The sequence below is a fragment of the Sander vitreus genome, chromosome 7 (genome assembly GCF_031162955.1).
Source record: "Sander vitreus isolate 19-12246 chromosome 7, sanVit1, whole genome shotgun sequence".
NCBI classification, from domain to species: Eukaryota; Metazoa; Chordata; class Actinopteri; order Perciformes; family Percidae; genus Sander; species Sander vitreus.
This window is the reverse complement of record NC_135861.1, coordinates 33341815-33362435: the sequence shown is the minus strand read 5'-3', so window position 1 is coordinate 33362435 and position 20621 is coordinate 33341815. Positions and strand designations below refer to the sequence as shown.

At 43.9% G+C, this 20621-nt stretch overlaps 1 protein-coding gene across 2 annotated transcripts in view; it reads left to right on the top strand.

Annotated features, from left to right (window-relative positions):
* Positions 1–20621, top strand: part of LOC144521412 (nucleolar protein 4-like) — a 134035-nt gene that overhangs the window by 32655 nt on the left and 80759 nt on the right. For both annotated transcript variants that reach the window (XM_078255978.1, XM_078255977.1), the window contains exons 2-4: positions 8700–8852; positions 11244–11355; positions 15148–15254. In XM_078255978.1, the coding sequence (XP_078112104.1) occupies positions 8700–8852; positions 11244–11355; positions 15148–15254 (372 nt within the window). The remainder of the gene's footprint in view (positions 1–8699; positions 8853–11243; positions 11356–15147; positions 15255–20621) is intronic.

Sequence of the window (20621 nt, the reverse complement as noted above, 5' to 3'; positions counted from 1 at the left end):
TCCTGGAAGTGGAACGCGAAGGATTTAGACTAGTCAAGATCTATTTCCATGATCTCCAGTTCTGCAATTATGGCGGGTTGCACCATTTCTCCTCCTGACATTTATCGTGGCAATGGAGCTCATCATCCATGCATCTTGATGGGTGGGGGGAGGCGAACGGTCCAGGAATGGACTGCGGTTTCCACCAATCAGGGCGTACCTGGATGATATGACTACCATAACAAAACAAAACCGTACACCGGACGCCTGCTACAAAAACTCCAGGAAAACATCAAGTGGGCTCGAATGGAGGTCTCACCAAGCAAGTCTCGTAGCATCTCCATTATCAAAGGCCAAATAGCAGACAACCGGTTCCACATCAGTGAAGAACCAATCCCAACAATTCTTGAGAAGCCCATCAAGAGCCTTGGACGTGGTACAATGCTGATCTCAAAGACACCCAGCAACTGGAACAACTTCAGTAAGACACAGTCAGTGGCCTCAAATTAATCAACAACAGTGCTCTACCAGGGAAGTTGGACAAGGTCTCACTATCTCAGAGCAACGAAGCCCTTTAAATGATGGTGGCCATCTCCAAACAACACCAACGTGAATCAGCTGTAGTCAAAACACTAGGCATTGTAACAGAATCTCAGAACATTAGTGATGAATTTGTTTTTGCAATACTGGTGCAGAGAGACATCAGTTTGGGTGTTGAAGCTCCTGAAGGGATTTCACTTCATGTCAAATTTAAACTTAGTGTGGGAGAATCGTAACAATAAGATAAGTTCATTTTGATAGAAAATATATATTTTTTTATAGTCAAATCCCTTACTAGTTTCCTTTTTAACAGCATTACATTGGAATAATAATAATCAATGTAATATTAGTATCAAAAGAATAATATAAAATCGACTTGATAAATATACTATTCTGATATCAAATATGAGTTGTTTTTTGAATTAGCTCCTTGTAATCTGTGTGAGATGCTCAGTGATAAATAATACTAATAAAGGAGAAGCCCGGTGTTATTCCATGATTTGCTTATTGTCAACAAGCCTCGTGAAAGGACCTAAACTACCAAGGTTTAAGTCCATGTTTCAAACCTTTATATAAATATATAATGTAGTTTAATAGGAAAAATGTAATACCTTATAACGGCTTGCCATTGTAGCTTTTATCAAACAAACAGGTGGAAGGTGCATTTGTTGGGGACTTTTTTCAGCGGTGGCTTAACATTTGATGCCATAACTCCATTGAGTGATTAAATGTAGCCATTGAGCTAACTGTGGGACAGTCACTGACTGTCCATTATCCCTGTGAAACAAACAAATACATACATTAAATAAATCCACATGTGGTGCTCTAGTGAGTATTTGTGGCAGCAGGAAGGTCTACTATGTGGGATTCAAAATAAACTACAGTGTGTGTGTGTGTGTGTGTGTCCATGGTGATGAAGGAACATGTCTCCTAGTGCAACAGGATTTTCATGGATCACATTAGAAAAGCTGGATGGAAACGGCAATTGTGCAAAGACGTTTTTTTCCCCCGCCTCTCTTGAGGTGGTTTTGGTCTTTGTGGAAAAAACAGTTGATGCTCTGAGTGGGATATGGAAACACCTTAGGCGAATAAGTTCTGACGTAACACTTAACTCACAGGCTTGTTTTGTTTCTGATTAGCACCCTCTACTCCTTCTACTCTGTTCACTGGCGGATTACAGTCATGAGTTGCCTTCAGCACCAACTTCTGCCCAAACTACACTGTAGCCTGACTCAAATATTAAACCAGCTGACTTGACATAAGGAAATAAAATGGGGGATACCCCTTTTCAGACTGCGGTACGAGACCTGAAACTGGGTCATGGGTCTGTTGCTTGTGAGTAGAGAAACTGTTAAGTTTTAATGAGTCCGACCCCCAGAGAGAGAGAAGTCTTACGTCCCACTGGGTCTCTGGTTAGGGGAAAAGTAATCTATATCCTCGATGTTCCACTTCCAGGATTGCTCCAGATTTCACTCATTTAGGCAGAAAATCTGTTGCCTTGGTCTTCCTTTGTGTTGGCGTTCTAACCTCTGGTGGATTTGTGAGGACTATGGTTAACTGCTCCTCAGATCTCTGCAGGGTAAATCCAGACAGCTAGCTAGACTATCTGTCCAATCGGAGTTTTCTGTTGCACGACTAAAACTACTTTTGAACGTCCACATGTTCCACCAAAACAAGTTCTTCCTGAGACTATTTAGCAGAGGCACCGTGGCTCCGTCCGGAGCTTAGCCCCGCCCAAGACGATTGTGATTGGTTTAAAGAAATGCCAATAAACCAGAACAGGTTTTTCTCTCATCCAGGAATGCTGTGTGGACTAGACAGACCCTCCTCCGCAGCGCTGTGGAGAAAGGTCTGGCAAAGCGAGACTAGGGGAAAAGAAACCTAAAAATAGTTGTGTTTTGGTAGCAGTTCTTTGTCATGGCTGCTGCACAGGACATGTGTGTGCAAAGCCTGCAGTCTTGTGTGTGTGTGTGTGTGTGTGTGTGTGTGTGTGTGTGTGTGTGTGTTTATTTGTATGTTCACTCAAGTGTGTCCTGCAGACGGGCAGCTCTGCCCTCGCACCTCTCTCTCCTTCCCCTTTCTGACTTTGACCCTTCTACTCGGTCCAGTAGGAAGTGTGTGTGTGTGTGTGTGTGTGTGTGTGTGTGTGTGTGTGTGTGTGTGTGTGTCGGTCGCATGCTATGCTCTCCTGTCTACTGTGCCTTAAGGTGTCCCCTCAACATGCACACACACACACACACACACACACACACACACACACACACACACACACACATCCTGCCCCGTAGCCCACAGGGATGTGTGTGTGCGCATGCTGTCACATAAGCTACAGTCCCGGGCCAGTGATGTGCCCTCCAACCTCAGCTCCTTTTTGTGTGTGTGTGTGTGTGTGTGTGTGTCTACGCTCTGTATCTGTGTGCATGTGTGTAATTGAATCTAAGTATATTTTGCAATTTTTTTTCTTGCATGTGGTGGTTTTATTGTGTGTGTGTGTGTGTGTGTGGTTTTACGTCACATTCACTTCCAGTATCAGGGACAACGAGCATAGGAGCAGACAGTGGAGGACAAACATGTCCTATCTGTGTGTGTGTATGTGTGTGTGTGTGTGTGTGTGTGTGTGTTGCACGGTGGCCCGACCCTCGTGTGATGTGCCAGGGAGAGGGAAAGGGCACTGCTGGCCTGGCATGCTGTAAACACACATCAGAGAGAAGATACAACAGTATCACATTGGAGGTCCTGGGTCACAGTGGGATGAATTAAAACACTGTGTAACTCCTGCTACGGGGTCGTCTCCTTACAAAACATCATATGATGAATATTATATTATTAGATTATATAAGTAATAAGTAGAAAGAGAGAGAGACATTAAAGCTGAGTGATGGCATTATAAACCTCTGACACTGTTATTTGATTTATGCATGAGAAATATATTCAAATAGATGTACAGTTGTATACCCAGTGAACGAGTCGCAACATATCTTATTTTTTTAACCAACCTTGTTTAAGAAATTGGTACATTTTTCATATGAATAAACATATTTAGGTCATGTGTTTGGAATAGAGCACATAGAGCTCAACAGTGTGGTTCGGGTAGTAAACATCCCGTTGATTTTCTCCATAATGATTTAGATTATCAGCCATAAGGTCTGAACCATCCGAGCTACCAGGTTGTGTAGCTAATGTTTCTGCCCCTGTAAAAGCTAGAGGTCCGTATGAAATCAAACTTGGATCTAAGAAAAACATGTTTTATTCGCGCTCTTGTGGCGAAAAACTACACTACCCACAATCCTAAGTGTAACAGCGACGTCTCTGATTGGTCCAACTCGCTTTAGCCGGGAAACGTTTACCGTACCCACGAACCGCGGAAGGCTAGAGCGAGCTTCTCCCGTTAAAGTCTATTTTAGATTCTCTACACACTGCTTGTAACTTTGCCTTTTTTTGCCGTTTTCAAAATGTTTTTTCGCTCCGAATCAAATGTTTTATATTCATGATTCATCTGGTAGCTGGTTGGCTCGGTGCCAGGCTTAAAACTCTTTATATCAGCAATTTTTGAAACGTCAATGGAACAATTGATCGGGGGAAAACCCTTCCGGAACCAGAGCCGTTAGAAAAAGTGGGCGGTCACTGTTGAGCTCTATTGGTTATCATTTAGCATGGATGGCCACCTCCAGAAAGTCAACACAAAACACAACTGCCCAGGCCCTTTGATTGACGGGTTCATTGAACGTGCATCACAACAATGAGGAAGATTGATGATCAAAATTATTATTAAAAATGTATGTAATTCTGCACAAGTTTCAGCGGTTTCACTGAACACACTGACGGTAATGGTAGTTTGTGTGGAGTTGAATCCTTCAGGAATTGTAAGAGGTGCTTCACCTGCACCACGCCCCTGACCGAGCTTACCCCACCTCTTCATCTCTCTATGCCACTCCTTTGTCTCCTCTCCTCTGTCCTCTTTTTTCCTCCACCTCCCCTCCATCCTACTCCTACTAACAGCAGCAGCAGCAGCAGCCAGTATCAATCCTACCGTCTTCCTTTCTTTTTCCTCTTTCACACCCTCCTCCACCTCCTCCTCCTCCTCTCTGCCTGGCAGTTGTAAATGGCATTGGGGATGGGGGGGCATTAGAAACATCCCCTCTGTGATAAGCTGCAGCTGGTTACCATAGCTACCATACTATTACAGTACCTGCACCTCGAGCTGAAAGGGGAGGGGAGGAGGTGGAGAGAGAAAGGCACAGAGAGAGAGGTAGGGTCAAGAGATAGTGAGTGCGTGCGTGTGTTTGTGTTCATTTGCTCTTCATTAGATGCTCTACATCTGGTAAAGGCTGTACTGGGAACACTGCTTTAGAATAATTAGGACACACACACCTGTCACCCTGGCCTTCCTCACACAGACAGGTAGACAGGCGTCCCGCTAGCTGTCGGCTGGATATTTAACACAGTTCACACACAGAACAGGTTGTGTCATGTAACGTGGAAATGAAATATTCTTCAAGACAGCCATGGACTGCCCCCACCCCAGAGTCTCCACTTGAGCATCAGCTGTGCGTCTCCACACAGGGCCTTTTCCCTGCAAGAGAATAGCTCCACTAATCAATATTTTTTATATCAACAACAGATAGAAGGGTTTGCTTATAGTGAAACATCTGCAGAGAATGATTACCAACTCTGTGGCGTCTTTATTTAATTAGCACATTTCAGCTACTAGGCAAGTCAAAATGTCAAAGTGCTTTACATTAAACATTACAGAGCAAAAAAACATTCATTAAAGAGAATAGGAAAAAATAGAATAAGACAGGTAAAAAATACAAGTTAGAATAAAATCTCACTGTGCAGTGTCAGATATGAACAATGACTAGATTTCATAAAAGGCAGCATCAATCAGAAAAGTGATCAACCTGCGACCACTCTATCCTATACTCTTGGTCCTTTTCTGCTTGTTTTATTACCCTCATGTACGTGCGTGCGAGCATGCGAGCGACTGTGTGTCTGTGTGTGTGACTTAATTATTGTTAGAAACCATGCCAGTACTCACCAGTACTCACCAGTACTGAGGCACTTCTTCTGATTTTTCTGCACATGGTAACCTTATTTCCAATTGTTATTAACAGTGTTATTAATAGGCTAATATTCCTACCGTTATAGGCTATATAGCATGATCTATTACCCAGCAATACTGAGAGATTGGCCGTCGACTCAGGCTCCTTAGATCAAACAGTCGACTATTGGGTTTCACCCTACGAGATATACGTATGAATATAAAAATATCCAAGACACAAGCGATGATCATCTGCTGAATTAGGGTTCTGGTATCTGTTTTGGTCCAGTAGGAAACCCTCTTCTGCACACTAACACACAACCTGTTGCAGACAGTGTGTGTGTGTACGCGCGCACACACACACATACACACACCTGCCCTGTGAGGTCAGCTCTCATTAGTTACCATGGTAGTAGCAGGCTTCACCATGTGCTACACGTTTGCAGCTGGGGAGGAGGTGTCTGTGTCTGTGTGTGTGTGAGATGAACCACCTGTTGTTATTCACTGACACATATAGTTTTCTGAGCAGGTAGCAAAGCCCTCCTCCCCCTCCATCCATCCCTCTATTCCCCCCCCTCTCTATCTTCTCTATTCCTCTGGTTTTTTAGACAAAGAAACAGAAACGTACACACTCCCTTTTCCCACCCTTTTGAGTCCCTCTTCCCACCGAGGTACACCTCACTCCCACAGCCTTGTGGGAAAAAAGGCTGTTTCCCGAGACTTCCTGGTATTCCCATGTTTGTGTGAGTGTGAGCGACTGACAGCTCTGTCCTCTGGGAAGTTTGGTTACCAAACAGTAGGTGTACAAGTCTATGGCCAAGTATGATTATACATCATGGTTTTATTTCACACCATTAAACATCAGAAGAAATTGGCATGTTGGCAACATTTCATCACGCTTTAGATATCTACGGCAGCTAAAGACATAAAGATGTTCATGTAAAGGCCATTTATGACATTCATTTCGCTCTATATATATGTTCTAATTCTAATTTGACATGTTTCCCTCGTGTTTGATAATTACTTGTAATTATTCACCTGGAAATGTGTGACTGTAATGCAGCATGTCTTGTCTTCACACTTGTCTTCCTTGCTGTTAATTTTCATCTGTAAGAAGTCCTTTTGTATATTTAATAATAGCATCATAATTGTATTCCTGTTCTCGTCAAGACTAATGATGGCAGTATGTGATGCACCACTGATTAGATTTGTATCTGTATCCAACAGTTGGTTCATCTCTTTGTTACAGCGACTGTTCTCTTCATAACGATCTTCAGAAACAAAGTTACTGTAAACTACAGATGACTCATAACTTAAGTCCTATATTCTGCTCATTTTTAGGTTCATACTTGTATGCTAAATATACCTGACGGCTCATTTAAAACCCTCTGATGCATAAATTATGAAAGCTTGAGTCAAAAAATGTTTTAATGTGTTTTTACTCTTCTTAATGCATGAAAACAATTTCAGAAAGTTACAGACATGTCCACTACGCTGGACTACATGCACTCAACATAAACAGTATGAACTTAATGGAAGAATGAATCAAATTGAGTTTGATCATAAATCCATGAACAATTATTTCATTTTATGCTTTGAAAAGCACTTAACCATACTTGCACACACTTTAACATTTTATAGCCCTATTGTCAGCAGCAGTGGCAGCGAACACTGTCCTGTCCTGTCCTGTTAGTAGACACTGTCCTGTGACTCCTATGACTGTCCCAGGACAGTCAGACACTGTCCTGTACACTGTCCTGTGACTCCCATGACTGTCCCTGGACTGTCAGACACTGTCCTGTACACTGTCCTGTGACACCCAGACACTGTCCTGTGACTCCCGGACACTGTCCTGTGACTCCCATGACTGTCCTGGGACAGTCAGATACTATCCTGTGACACCCAGACACTGTCCTGTGACTCCCAGACACTGACCTTCCTGTGACTCCTAGACACTGTCCTGTGACTCCCAGACACTGTCCTTCCTGTGACACCCAGACACTGTCCTTCTTGTGACTCCTAGACACTGTCCTGTGACTCCCAGACACTGTCCTGTGACACCCAGACACTGTCCTGTGACTCCTAGACACTGTCCTTTGACTCCTAGACACTGTCCTGTGACACCCAGACACTGTCCTGTGACTCCCAGACACTGTCCTGTGATACCCAGACACTGTCCTGTGACTCCCAGACACTGTCCTTCCTGTGACACCCAGACACTGTCCTTTGACTCCCAGACACTGTCCTGTGACACCCATTATTTGAAATGAACGTCTTTGTTTTCATTTTCTATTTGTGGTAAAGGTAGAAAGTAGTCCTGCAGTGCCAGCCTACAGATTTGACCATGAAGCACTGTGAAGAGATCATATTTGAGTAGGATGTGAGAGGATGCTGGAGTTAAAACTCCATTTAGTCTCTTTAGCCAAGCTTTTTATTAATGCACTTTTTTCGCGTGTTTTCTGTATGTCAAGTGTCCTTGGGTTACTTACAATATAATGTATTATTTTTAAAGACAGCTTGGACATTATAACAAATAGAGACAGGGCTGCAACTTACCATTTCACTATTGATTCATTTTCTCAATCAATTGTTTAGTCTATTGGTGACATTTCACCAATAGTCCAAAACCCAAAGATATTCAGTTAAAAAAAAAAATCGCAAATCCTCTTTATCAGCTTATACATTGATCCATTCTTTGTTCCTGCACTCCCTGGGCTGTTCTGTTTTTAGTCTTTAATTCTGACTATCAAACTTCTAAAACATGATGCTTTTTCTGTGGTCATGATACTTCAAAACTATTCATTGAGATCAGTTTCTGAACAAAGTTCAGGAGGAAATAGGCCATAGTGCTCTATAGTTCAAACAGTAGCTCATGAGGTCTGGGAGTTTCTAGATGCAACGGGTCACATCATCTAAACACTGGCCATATTTTCTGCTGGCTCCAACATGTATCTGTCTGGATGAGTCCATTCTTAGGGGCTGTTTTTGAACTTAATTTGTGAGCTCATCCGGTAGACGTCCCTGGTGGTCCTTGGGAATCCTTGTCGCATGCCACTCTGTCCTCATGTCTCCTGTCTCCTGTCTGTCTTTACTGTGAACTTCTGAATAAAAGCCGAACCACTCCTCCCTCTGTTTCCAGTGCGTGGACGGAGTATCAGGGCTGGACTCGTCCTTGAAGCGTGTGGCGGTGGTGGAGGATTTCTTCGACATCATCTATGCCATGCACGTGGAGATCAGCGCCGACCCGGGCAAAGCCCCGAAACACGCCGGCCAGAAGAAGACCTACAAAGCTGTAAGAAAGCTGTCACGTTACCGTTTATAATGAGGACATGCTGATTGGTGGGAGACAGTTTCTGCTTGTACTACTATGTCCTTCTTCCTGATGGCTTGTTTCTGTCTTCTCTCTTCACCTTTGAGTTGTGGTCTCTCTCTACCTTTAAGTTGTCACTTCTCTGTGTTTCCTCCGACCTCTCCCCCACACAGCGTCTTCTCTCTTTCATAATGTCTGTTGCTCAACACTCTGTCCTCTCCCTCCCTCTCTCTCTCTCTCTATTGTCTCTCTTCCTCTTTTTTTTGTGGCTTCATTCCTCTTTTACTGTCAGACGACGTAGTTTCAGTTTGTGATCACAGGGATTGCAGTCTGAATCTCTCTAAACCAAATAGAAAATCAATTAAAAAAAGGCAGACACATTCAGTCGGTTTCTACTTTGACTTATTGTGTGTAATTATCGTTTTGTTTGGTAGGCGTCACTTCTTTCTAAAACGTTTTAGTCAATTAATTCATTAGTCCATCAACAGAGAAATAATTGGAAACTATTTTCAAGTCCTTTTTTTCAAAGCATTTTCTGCTGATGATAAACTGAATATCTTTGAGTTTGGGACGACTGCGGAGCCAACATTTAGTCACTCATTTGAGGAAGCAATTGACAGATTAAATGCTAAGGAAAATAATGGTTAGACTTCATCCTAAACATAACCTCAGAGCTAAAATCATGTTTGAAATCAACAGGTCAGCCTGATGGAGGCAGATGTAGAAATAGATGGTTTGTTTGTCCAGAGAAAGTAAACCAGCCCGTGCTGTCTCCGCTGATCCATTTCTGCTCTGCTGTCTCCGCTGATGACACTGCCCTCTTTTGGGAACATGTAGGGAGTGCAGCTTCAACAGATTGGTCTCTCTGCAGAGTGATGAACTCTGTCTGTCTTCATCCATTCCCTCTTCGTCCTCTTCATCTCATTCAGAGCTCTGTATGTCTCTGTTTTTGTCTTCTTTCAAAGTATTCATTCTTTTGCACAGACTGGGGTTGGTCTGTCAGACTGTCCTCTGTGTCCTTCTACATTATGAATACATAATGATATAAATATAGTGTATATACAGTAGTTAAAGCCAGGAGCTAGTGTACCATGCCACTTAGCTTCAGGTCTGAGTGCCACCAAAGGCTGTGAGTGACATTTGCCTTTGCTTTACCCCTCCTTCCCACACATACACACACACACACGCACACGCACACACACACACACACAAGCGCTGCGCAGCAACCCCCATCCACCCACGCTGGCTATTTTCCACCCTTCCTCCTCTCCTCTTTTGTGTCTTTGTGCCTCTCTTCCAGAATAAATGTTTGATTTATGCAAACGCATTTAGGCTCATATTCTCAGCAGCACTGATGAGTGAAGACACTCTTTTAAAAAAAAAAAAAAACACCATCTTTGAGACAAAAATTGGGCCAATTTTATTATTTGGTGAAATGTAGACAACATGTCTTGAATCATATAGTTGTATATGCAGAAGATGTTGTCGTGGTTTAATAATTATCTGTACACATTAGATAGTATAGTACTTTGACAGATGACAGTACAGTGCAGGTGGAGCACTCTCACTCAGTGTTTTTGTAAAGTCTTTTCTGGGAAATTGTAAGAAATTACTACCTAATATATGCATTTGCAACACCTCAACACAACATTACTGTCAATATGCACCACACAGGAGGGGGAAAAAATGACAGCATGTCCCAGACAATCTATACAGTATGTTTTGGCAGCTATTCAGATAGTAAACATGCGCTTTCATCGTTTTAAATCACAACTTGAATGTGAGTTGCTGCAAATGTTTCAGTATAAAATGCAGATGTCAGTGATTATGATTTATGGAGACCAAAAGAAGTGAAAGTGAAAGAAATGCTAGTGAATGTGGTGTGCAGCCCAGATACCACCCTTCTACAAGTCTCGGTGACACTTTAATTTGAAGGGGTGTGCATAAGACTGAGATGACACTTTCATAACCATGACATGACATCGGTCATCATATCAAGGAAAATATTTTATATATGTAAAAACCAACCTCTTCATGACAGTTTAATGTATAATGTTAACACATAAAGCTAAGTAGTTTCTTTAAGTTAATTAATTAATATAATAATAGTTTAGGCCTGCCATTACATATTTATGATGGGTTATGTTGGTTATGTTAAGTTAATGTCAAGTTGTCATAACACAGACATCTTAAACAATGCCAACTTTGCATTAAAAGTGTCATAATTTACTGATTGACACACAGTCATGAACATTCATAAAGACTCCTTCATGTTCATGACTGATGTCAAGTCAACTCTTTTTGTCATCAGTGCCCCCCCCGCCCCCTCTCTCTCGGTCTGTCTGACTGTCTGTCGGTGTCTCTCTCTCTCAGATAGCCGAGACGTACGCCTTCCTGCCCAGAGAGGCGGTGACTCGTTTCCTGATGAGCTGCGGAGAGTGTCAGAAGAGGATGCACATCAGCACCACAGGACAGGAGTACAAAGGTAGACCAACACCGGGGCAGCAAACGCCTTTTTTATGCACAAACAACCACAAAGCTCTTCAATGCAGTTTTATTTTTCAGGCACTAACAGCTGACGATGGCTGTGCATTTGCTGTAAGTGCACAATATTTCCCCCTCGCCATTTTCTTAGAGCGTTCACTGTATAGTGCCCTCAAAAATTCCAATGATATTTTTACTTACTTCAAGTGGACATATTATGCTTTTCTGTATTTTCTGACATATCTACATTGTTATAATGTCGGATTTGCATGTTAAACGTGGCCAAAACAAATAATGAGGCAAACTTATTTTTAGAGAAATCCCAGTGAGCTAAAACGTTCAGATTTCCAACTGTTCTGAACGCTCCAGTTTCAACAGTTTTTTTCTCCTCTCGGCTCGGTATCACGTCTGATTGGTCATCTGCTCCAGCTAGGCAGAACTGGAGTGGTTTTTTTAAGCCACTGATGTGTTAACACGGTCCATGTAGCCAATGTTGTTAAATTCTCCTCAATTTTGGGTCGCATTACTGCTGAAACATGTCTGATTGGGTAATGTTGGGTTCAGAAGGCTTTATCTGCGATTATTGACGGTAGAAAGTGCTGCTTCGTTCCACTACAATCTAACGTTAGCATACTGCTAACTATTGAGTAGCTGCATGCTAACGCCAGATAGCTGTAATCTTGGAGAGAATGAGGGGGTGAATGAAGGAGAGAATGAGGGAGGGAATGAGGACTGTGAATGATAGGGAATGAGGGAGTGAATGATAGGGAATGAGGGAGTGAATGAGGACTGTGAATGATAGGGAATGAGGGAGTGAATGATAGGGAATGGGGGAGTGAATGATAGGGAATGGGGGAGTGAATGATAGGGAATGGGGAAGTGAATGATAGGGAATGAGGGAGTGAATGATAGGGAATGGGGGAGTGAATGATAGGGAATGGGGAAGTGAATGATAGGGAATGGGGAAGTGAATGATAGGGAATGAGGGAGTGAATGAGGACTGTGAATGATAGGGAATGAGGGAGTGAATGATAGGGAATGAGGGAGTGAATGAGGACTGTGAATGATAGGGAATGAGGGAGTGAATGATAGGGAATGAGGGAGTGAATGATAGAGAATGAGGGAGTGAATGACATTCATAAAGCATTGATTTAGACAACCCCCCTGAAATATTGACTTAGTAAGTTTCTGCCCGACAGCAACGATAAGTCTTTTGTCAACGTGTGTAGAAATATGAAATGTAATGATACCTCAGTCATTCAACAGAAAATATGTCCGAGTAGTTCAGTTGTGTAGCTGCCATCCATTTTAAATTCCTCCCCATCTCTCCTCTCACCCGCTGCCCACCCCCCATTATATCCTGTACATATTTTCTCCAACTACTGGCACCCTGAAGGCCCCCCCCTTCCCCATCTTTTTCCACAGTTCCACCTCCCCCCCCCCCAAGCTTGTCCATATCTGGCTTTCTCTACTCCTTTAACCTTCCCTCCATCTTCCCACCCACCATCTCGCTTCCAGCTCTTCTTTTATTTCTTTCTCCCAATAACCCCCCTACCCTGCTCCAAGCTTCCTGTCCCATCCCTTTATCCCTCTCCGCCTCCATCCTCCCTTCCGCTGCTTTATACCCTCCGTCCATCTCTCCATCCTTCCCTCACTTCCTCCCCCTCCCACCCCCCACCCCCCGTTTTTTCTTCCTCGTTCCTAATTAAAAAGAGGAGTCATTGGAGTGTCCTGTCTCTCCCCTCAATTAGCCTAATTAATGGCTTTTAACAAAGAAAATGGCCCAGGAAACGAGCTCATCTTCCTCAGAGTCGGGGGAGAGAGGGCTGGGGGGGTGAAGTGAGAAAGTGAAATGTAAAAGAGAAAGAAATGAGAGTCCATATAAGATGTGGAGGATGAGGGGTGAGAGGGGTGAGAGGGGAGTCCTGGCAGGGAGAAGTTGCCTTTTTTACATTTCCATTTATCCATAACCAAATACCACCGAAAGCCTCGGTGCTGTTGAAACATGTAAAAGCTGTCAATTAAAAAACATAATTTTCTGAATCTGAGGGAAGAACTATTGAAATCTGTTATGTAATGTGAATTAAAACACACCATCGGTCGGTTTGCTTTGACCAGCTGGCCATTGATTAAAAATAAAATGTACAAAATGAAATACGATGTTTCCGCAGGGCACAATAGAAATAATTTAATTAGAAGATTAAGCAGTAAGAAGTAAGCTGAGCAAACAATCACACACACACACACACACACACACACACACACACACACACACACACACACACACACACACACACTCAGAGCTCAATGTGTGTGTGTGTGTTGTGACCACACTGGATGCCACTCAGAAAGAGAGCAGCTAATTGCCTTCCTTCCCTGTGGGGGTTCTCCCCCCACACCCCACACACACACACACACACACACACACACACACACACACACACACACAGCCTCAGCCCCCTTTATCTCTACGCTGAAGTGACTCCCACTAAAGTTCAGCTGTGAATTATTAAATGCAATTAATCAGCGTGGACCAGAGCCATGCTTAATTGACACAGGCAGCAGGCTCACTGTGTGTGTGTGTGGGTGTGTGTGTGGGTGTGTGTGTGGGTGTGTGTGTGTGTGTGGGTGGGTGGGGGTGTCGGTTATGCGGAAGAGTTTTCTAGAGTTTTTCTTTATTGCCAAATTTGTAATTTTGGGTGTTATAAATAAAACTGACCTCTCGGCCAAGATGACCATTGTCCTGACTGAGCAGGGGTCCAGAGCCTCATGTTGAAGACATGACAAGATAACTGACAAGTCAGTTATCACAGTCTGTCCCTCTCCGGAGAATACATGCTCTCTTTCTCCTGTCCTGGTACAAAAACTATCAATCACCAATCAATGATGACGGTCCTGTCTATCCTGCTAAGCCGTATTGATCTCACGCCTCGTATTCATGTCCATTCTGTAGACGCTCCAGACGTTAGACACGTCCTTTCCGAGGTGAGTAGATAAACGAGTGAAAGGAGAGGCAGAGGAGGGAAGTGTGGGTGGGGATGTGGAGATAGTGTAGCTTGTCAGGTGCATTTATTTTTCCGTTTCCTTTTTAGAAAAGAGCTGCATGAAGTGGAGAAAAACCTTTTGCAGTGTAAATATTCAGACAGAGAAGGAGAGTTACACCTTTTAGGAGAAGTAACTCTCCTGCAGGATGAAGATCCAGATCCAAGCGTCTGCAACAAGCCAGTTAGTAGTTATTCATAAACGACCAACTGAAAGTTGAGATGAGTTTTAAGTTTGGATTTAAAGGCTCCAACAGAGTCCGACTGCTTCTCTTTGTCTGTGCTGCTGGCCAGCTCTAGCGGGTCCTCTAGTGTCGGCTTTGTGACAAGGCAGCCTAAAAAACACCAGCATTACAGTAACTGTCGGTGGGTTTAAGAGGAGACCCAGCATCTGTCAGTTAAAGGGGGAGAAAAGATAAGAAGGGACATTCTGAAAAGCTTAAATACAGAAGATGTTGATAATAAACTGTGTACAATACTGCAGCACTGTAGTAAATACCAGTTGTTTTAAAGCTGTCAAAGCTTTTCATTCAACGATCATTTAGGAGTCTTCTGTTGCGGTGATGGACCCATTTAGTGGCATGCGGTGCTTCCCCTGTTTATATTGTTAAAATGTATAATATATATGTTAAGATAACTGCTGCAGAGCCTCCTCCACTACTCCCACCGTATTGTAAATACGGCGTCAGAGGTAGAAAGGGGAACGATTGTTGTCACTGCTTGATGTTTGTCTTTGCTCCTCTCCTCTTCAGAGAACGACAGGCCAAGCTCTCTGGTACTGGAGGTGATAGACTACAACATGCCTCTCACCACCACCTACATGAAGCACATGAAGCTGCAGTGCATGGGCAACAACAAGGTACGTGAGGTCACTGCACCAGAGCTGCGTGTTAGACAGCAGACACACTGGATCTGACCCCTGTGAGGCTGCAGCGCAAATTGTTTCTGAATGTATGTGTTTGTCTGTGCTGTCAGACAGAAGGTGTGCTGTGTGTGTGTGTGTGTGTGTGTGTGTGTGTGTGTGTGTGTGTGTGTATGTGTGTGTTTCTGTGCACCGTGACAGCACAGGGATTTCTTTGAGAGTGGATCATAATGTAAATCTTGACAGACCAGCAGGTTCTTTGGTACACTCGAGTGTTGAGTACAGGCCCGTAGGAGGAAACCAGGAGGCCCACTAATGCCTCGCTGGGAAGACTACTCCCACACACACACAAACCGTCTCGCAATTAAAACGCTGTAATGAGAAAAAAAACATGTTAGTGTTTCAGTCTGACAGTCGTCAAGACCAGTGGACCAAAACCATTTTCTTCTTAATAACTATGTGAAAGGTTTTGTGTATTCTCTGCACATAATGTACCGACCAATGTACCCACTGTCTAACTTGCTCAAATAAATGGAATAGCTGGTTTCGGTACTAGACCATCATCAGGCAATTGTTGTTACATACTGAGAAGTAAAATTCACTTTTCCATTACTATAAATAGAGCTTAAGCTTAAATATTGGTGATAGGTGCAGCCAAACAGTCACCTTCCACAAAAGATATTATTAAACTATTAAACTTTTTTGCAAGTGACCCCTTTTTTCCCACCAGCCGCGTCTGCCCTGCGTTCCCGAGGCTCCGCGACCCCCGCCAGCAATTGCGGCCACTAAAGTCAATGCTTGATATTACACCAGCCACGCCATGGCGCGTCCCAGAAGTGTGCGTGAAGCGGCTCTCTGCTCCTCTAAAGCTGGGCGCCAGGTCTATTTTTTACGCGAGCCATGGGGCGTTTGGACAGCCGGGCAGGAAGGGAACCAGTGAGACTATCCAGTCAGTTTACCAAAAGTACTGTACTATGTCAAAGCACTTTGAGTGGTTGTTAAGACTAGAAAAAGCGCTATATAAATACAGTCCATTTACATTTACATTTTAAACCAAAATCTGATGCGTCCTGCTAGTCAGTTAGCAGTGTTTCATCTGGAGGAAACAGCTGGAAGAGTTCTGCGTTGGGGAGGCAGATCAGCTCCTTGTTCTTGGCTTGGCTGCTCAGTGTGCAGGGGTCGTGATTGGTATATAGCATATAGTTCCTACACGGAATCACTCCACCCTGTACCACTGTGACTATCAGTATCACACACTCGCTGTCAGTCATATTGTGTGTGTGTGTGTGTGTATGTGTATAACGGATGGGCGAATAGAGGGTTGAGCTTGTTCCAATTAAGCCAGGCCCCTGAGTGTCTAGTTAATTAGCTGAGGAGAGAGAGAGGCACTGAAGTGCCAATTTCCACTGGAATGCCAATATATCTGTCTGTCTGTCTGAAGTCAGGAACACACTGGAGAAGTGCAGATTCCCATTTCTCTGCACCGGTCACAAAGCGATCCCGCTCCTCTCCACTCTACAGCACGGCTCTCCCTCTCTTTTTCTCTCTCTCTTTTGCTCCTCGTGTGTGTGTTTGGTAGTCTTCCAACAACAACCCCCACCACATCCAGTTAGGCCATTTCAAACTGTGTGTGTGTGTGTGTGTGTGTGTGTGTGTGTGTGTGTGTGTGTGTGTGTGTGGCACTCTCTCTCTCTGTCTGTCTGTCTGTCTTTCCATGTGCCTGTTCACCTGTCGCTCTAGTCACAGCTGAGAAGTCAAGACAGCCGAAATCACCATAAACTTGGGTGTTTTATTTTGAAATGTGTTTTATTTTGTAAAGTACTTGACTGCGCTGTGGCTTTCCTGTGTTTGATGACCTACCTAGCTTGACAGATTTGCTCGCAGCATGCATGGGCATACACACACACACACACACACACACACACACACACACACACACACACACACACACTCTGACTCTGTGTTCTCTATCAGTTGGACAGGCTGTTTGGAGACACCGTGTCGAAGCCCTTCTAATGAGTTCACACTGACACATCAACACGGTTCTCATCATCACCCTTATGTTAGAACCCAGCAAAGAACAAAACCAACCGATATTTTCTTTGCGTGTTTTTCTCACTTAAGGCCAAGCATTGTTGTTGAGCAATTTTAATTTGTCCCTCCAAAAAGCACCTTTCCATGACGCAGTCCATACATATAAATGCAGTCCATTTCCCATTCTTTTCTCCATGAGACATCCTCATCAAGGGGAAGAAAAGTTCATGGTTTTCAAAATGCTGTGAGGCTACATCTACAGTCTGATTAACGAGGGTGTCTGCGTGTTGACATAGCAAAGGATATCCGTTTTTAAACCCAAATGTAGTGTAGATGTAGCCTGCGTTTGAGCCTTTAACTCGCTGCTAGTTGGTGCCTGTAGTTGAATAAATAAAGAAACTGAAATGGGTTCTGTACTAATGTCACTCCAGGATCAGAGTCAAGGTTATTATAGTTGTGTGCATTCATGTCAGTCACGGTGAAACTTTGAAACCAGCATCAGAGCTCTGAAATAAATAAATATGCAGCTGTGGCTCAGGACGTACAGCCTGTAATATATGGTTCCCAAATAACATATTGGATGCAAATTGAAGTGTAAGTGTAGTGTTTATTGTGTGTAAAAAGACCATAGTGCTTTGTGAAATAATAAGAAAAAACAATAACCCATTATTTTATCATACATGTCAGCCCTCAAATGTGTGTATGTGTGCTCTTTGGTGTGCGTGGATTTGGTTCCACCGAATCCACCGTTCTGTTACCTCAGAACAAATCCCAAAGAAGAAAACAGAAGCCCTACATTTCTTTACTTTAATACTTATTGGCCAAAATATTGCTCAAGCTCTGCTCAAAAATGGAGAGTATTCAGTTGCTGCAAATTTTTGGAGTCAACTTTTGAGAAGCTGCATAGTTGGGGCCATTCACCTTCCAACCTCATCCACCTCCACCCAAACCGTCATATGTGATACATACAGTATCTTTTCAACCCTGTAGCTTAGGTGAAGTGTGTGTGTGTGTGTGTGTGTGTGTGTGTGTGTGTGTGTGTGTGTGTGTGTGTGCGTGCATTAGGATGAGACTGTGCTGCAGAAAGATTACAGTGTTTGGCCCAGAGAAGCAAAGGTAGCGACAGGAATAGAGAAACAATGACTCACTCACCTTTAGAAATAACATAGGGCATGAGGGAGCATCAGGTTCAGAGTGTGTGTGTGTGTGTGTGTGTGTGTGTCTAAGCAGACAGAGTGCAGGGTAGTTCAATAGCCTAGCATTCTGTGAAAAGAAGGTCTGAGTCTTTTGTCCTGGGTGTTGTTATGAGAGAGAGAGAGAGAGACAGAGAATAAGAGGGAATAAAGGGAGAGAAGGCCATCTGTACTTTACTCAGGAGAGAACATGAGCCAAAGGAAAGACCGAAGAAGGAGAGAGAAGGATGTATTTGTGATGGGTGAAGTATGAATTCTCCACCGGCTCCATTAGCACTCATCCCAAGCCTCTGTTCATCTGCCCATCCCTTTATCTCTCCCTCCATCCGCCCCCCGTCCCAATTCAATAAGAGGAGGAAATTACCCAGGATGCTTCCTGGCAGGGGGGGTGGTGGTGGTGGGGATGGGCTGCTTCAGACAATGTAGAAACGGGTGAGGAGTGAGAGGAGACAAGAAGGGGGGGGGGGGGGGGGGAGAGTGAGACTCAGGATGGGAGTAGGTGGATGTGTTCAGCCGGGTTGAAAATAAAATGAGAACATTTGTAGGTGACGGTGGGATGCACGGGGGAGGAGGAGGAAGGGAAGGAGGGAGGGGGCTGGGGGAGAAATCAGAGAAGGAATTAAAAAAAAGGAGAATGAGGTGGTTCATTATCGTTTATGGTCTCCCCCTCTCCCTCTCTTTGCCCATTATTTCAGCTACCTCCGGAGGAAAGACATTTCATTATTTTTGGGAGGAGGGGGGTGTGTGTGTGTGTGTGTGTGTGTGTGTGTGTGTGTGTGTGCAGAGGGGAGATGGGTTGGGGGTTGGTTCATTATAATTACTAAAAGACTGTTGAGAAGACGGCGAGGAAAAAAGAAATCATACATTTGGAGATAAAAGGCTCGTCAGTGGAAGAGCCTTAAAGTGACCACAACCTTTCTGTCCACAGTTTGTAGGCTGAAAAGTAACAGCTGACCTAGAATCACCTTGTCTTTTCCAAATCTCTATATAAACAGTAAGGAAACAATAGCCTGGCCACAGAACTCAAACTGCAATTTCTTTCAGCGAGTCAAGTAATAATAAAGTAAAACTAAAATCCGGGTCTGGTTTGTAGGTAAACGGGATGTTCTGTGTCTAAACATGAAGCATCTAAACTTCATCAGGCATTTGAAAATATTGCGAATGACCTCAAGGCCTCCCACACTTACAGATCCCCGTGGCAGATAGGAACACGTGAGCCACTGACGCCTGTCATGGCGGGGTGTTTGGCTCAGAACCCTGAGGAAGCGCGGTGTCGAGCATAAAGCTGCTTGTGTGGGCGGTTGTCGAGAAAGCTGCAAGCAGCAATAACGCAGGCCAGGCAATCTGCACTGCACTAGTGTTCAGAAAGGGCGTACATCATCAACATAAATTGAAATACTTTGCAGACACGAGTCAAAGCTTGCTGAAAAAGATAAGGCAACTTTCTATCTATAGCACATTTCAGCAACAAGGCAATGTAAAGTGCTCCATAAATCATTTAACAGCAGTTAAAGGTGCAGTAGGTAAGACATATTAAACTCCCTGTCTGTCATATCTGCTGAAACTGACCCTATGTTCCTGTAGAACTACAGGAAGCAGGTCATTAACATAAATCTGGCTCCACCTACAGCCTGGAGTGGGATTTACAAAAATCCACAGCTCCCTGTTCAGATGGACCAATCAGGGCCAGGGGGTGTCTAACTGTTCAGATGGACCAATCAGGGCCAGGGGGTGTCTAACTGTTCAGATGCACCAATCAGGGCCAGGGGGCATGTCTAACTGTTCAGATGCACCAATCAGGGCCAGGGGGCATGTATAACTGTTCAGATGCACCAATCAGGGCCGGGGGGTGTCTAACTGTTCAGATGCACCAATCACTGCTCATGCACACACATTCATTCTCCCTTGTGGGGGGCGGGGCTTAGGAAACCGTTTTGGGCTTTAGCAGAAAGTGGGGAGGGACTGAGAAGTTGTCGATGTTCACATTTTTTGGCTAAGTCCTGGATCTTCACAATCCTACCTACAACACCGTTTAAAAGCAACTAAAAACATGTATTATAGAGAATATGGAGGGGTCTCTTGGTGTTAGTGAGGACTGGAGCAGCAGCGTTCTGAAACAGCTGCAGCTGTCTGATTG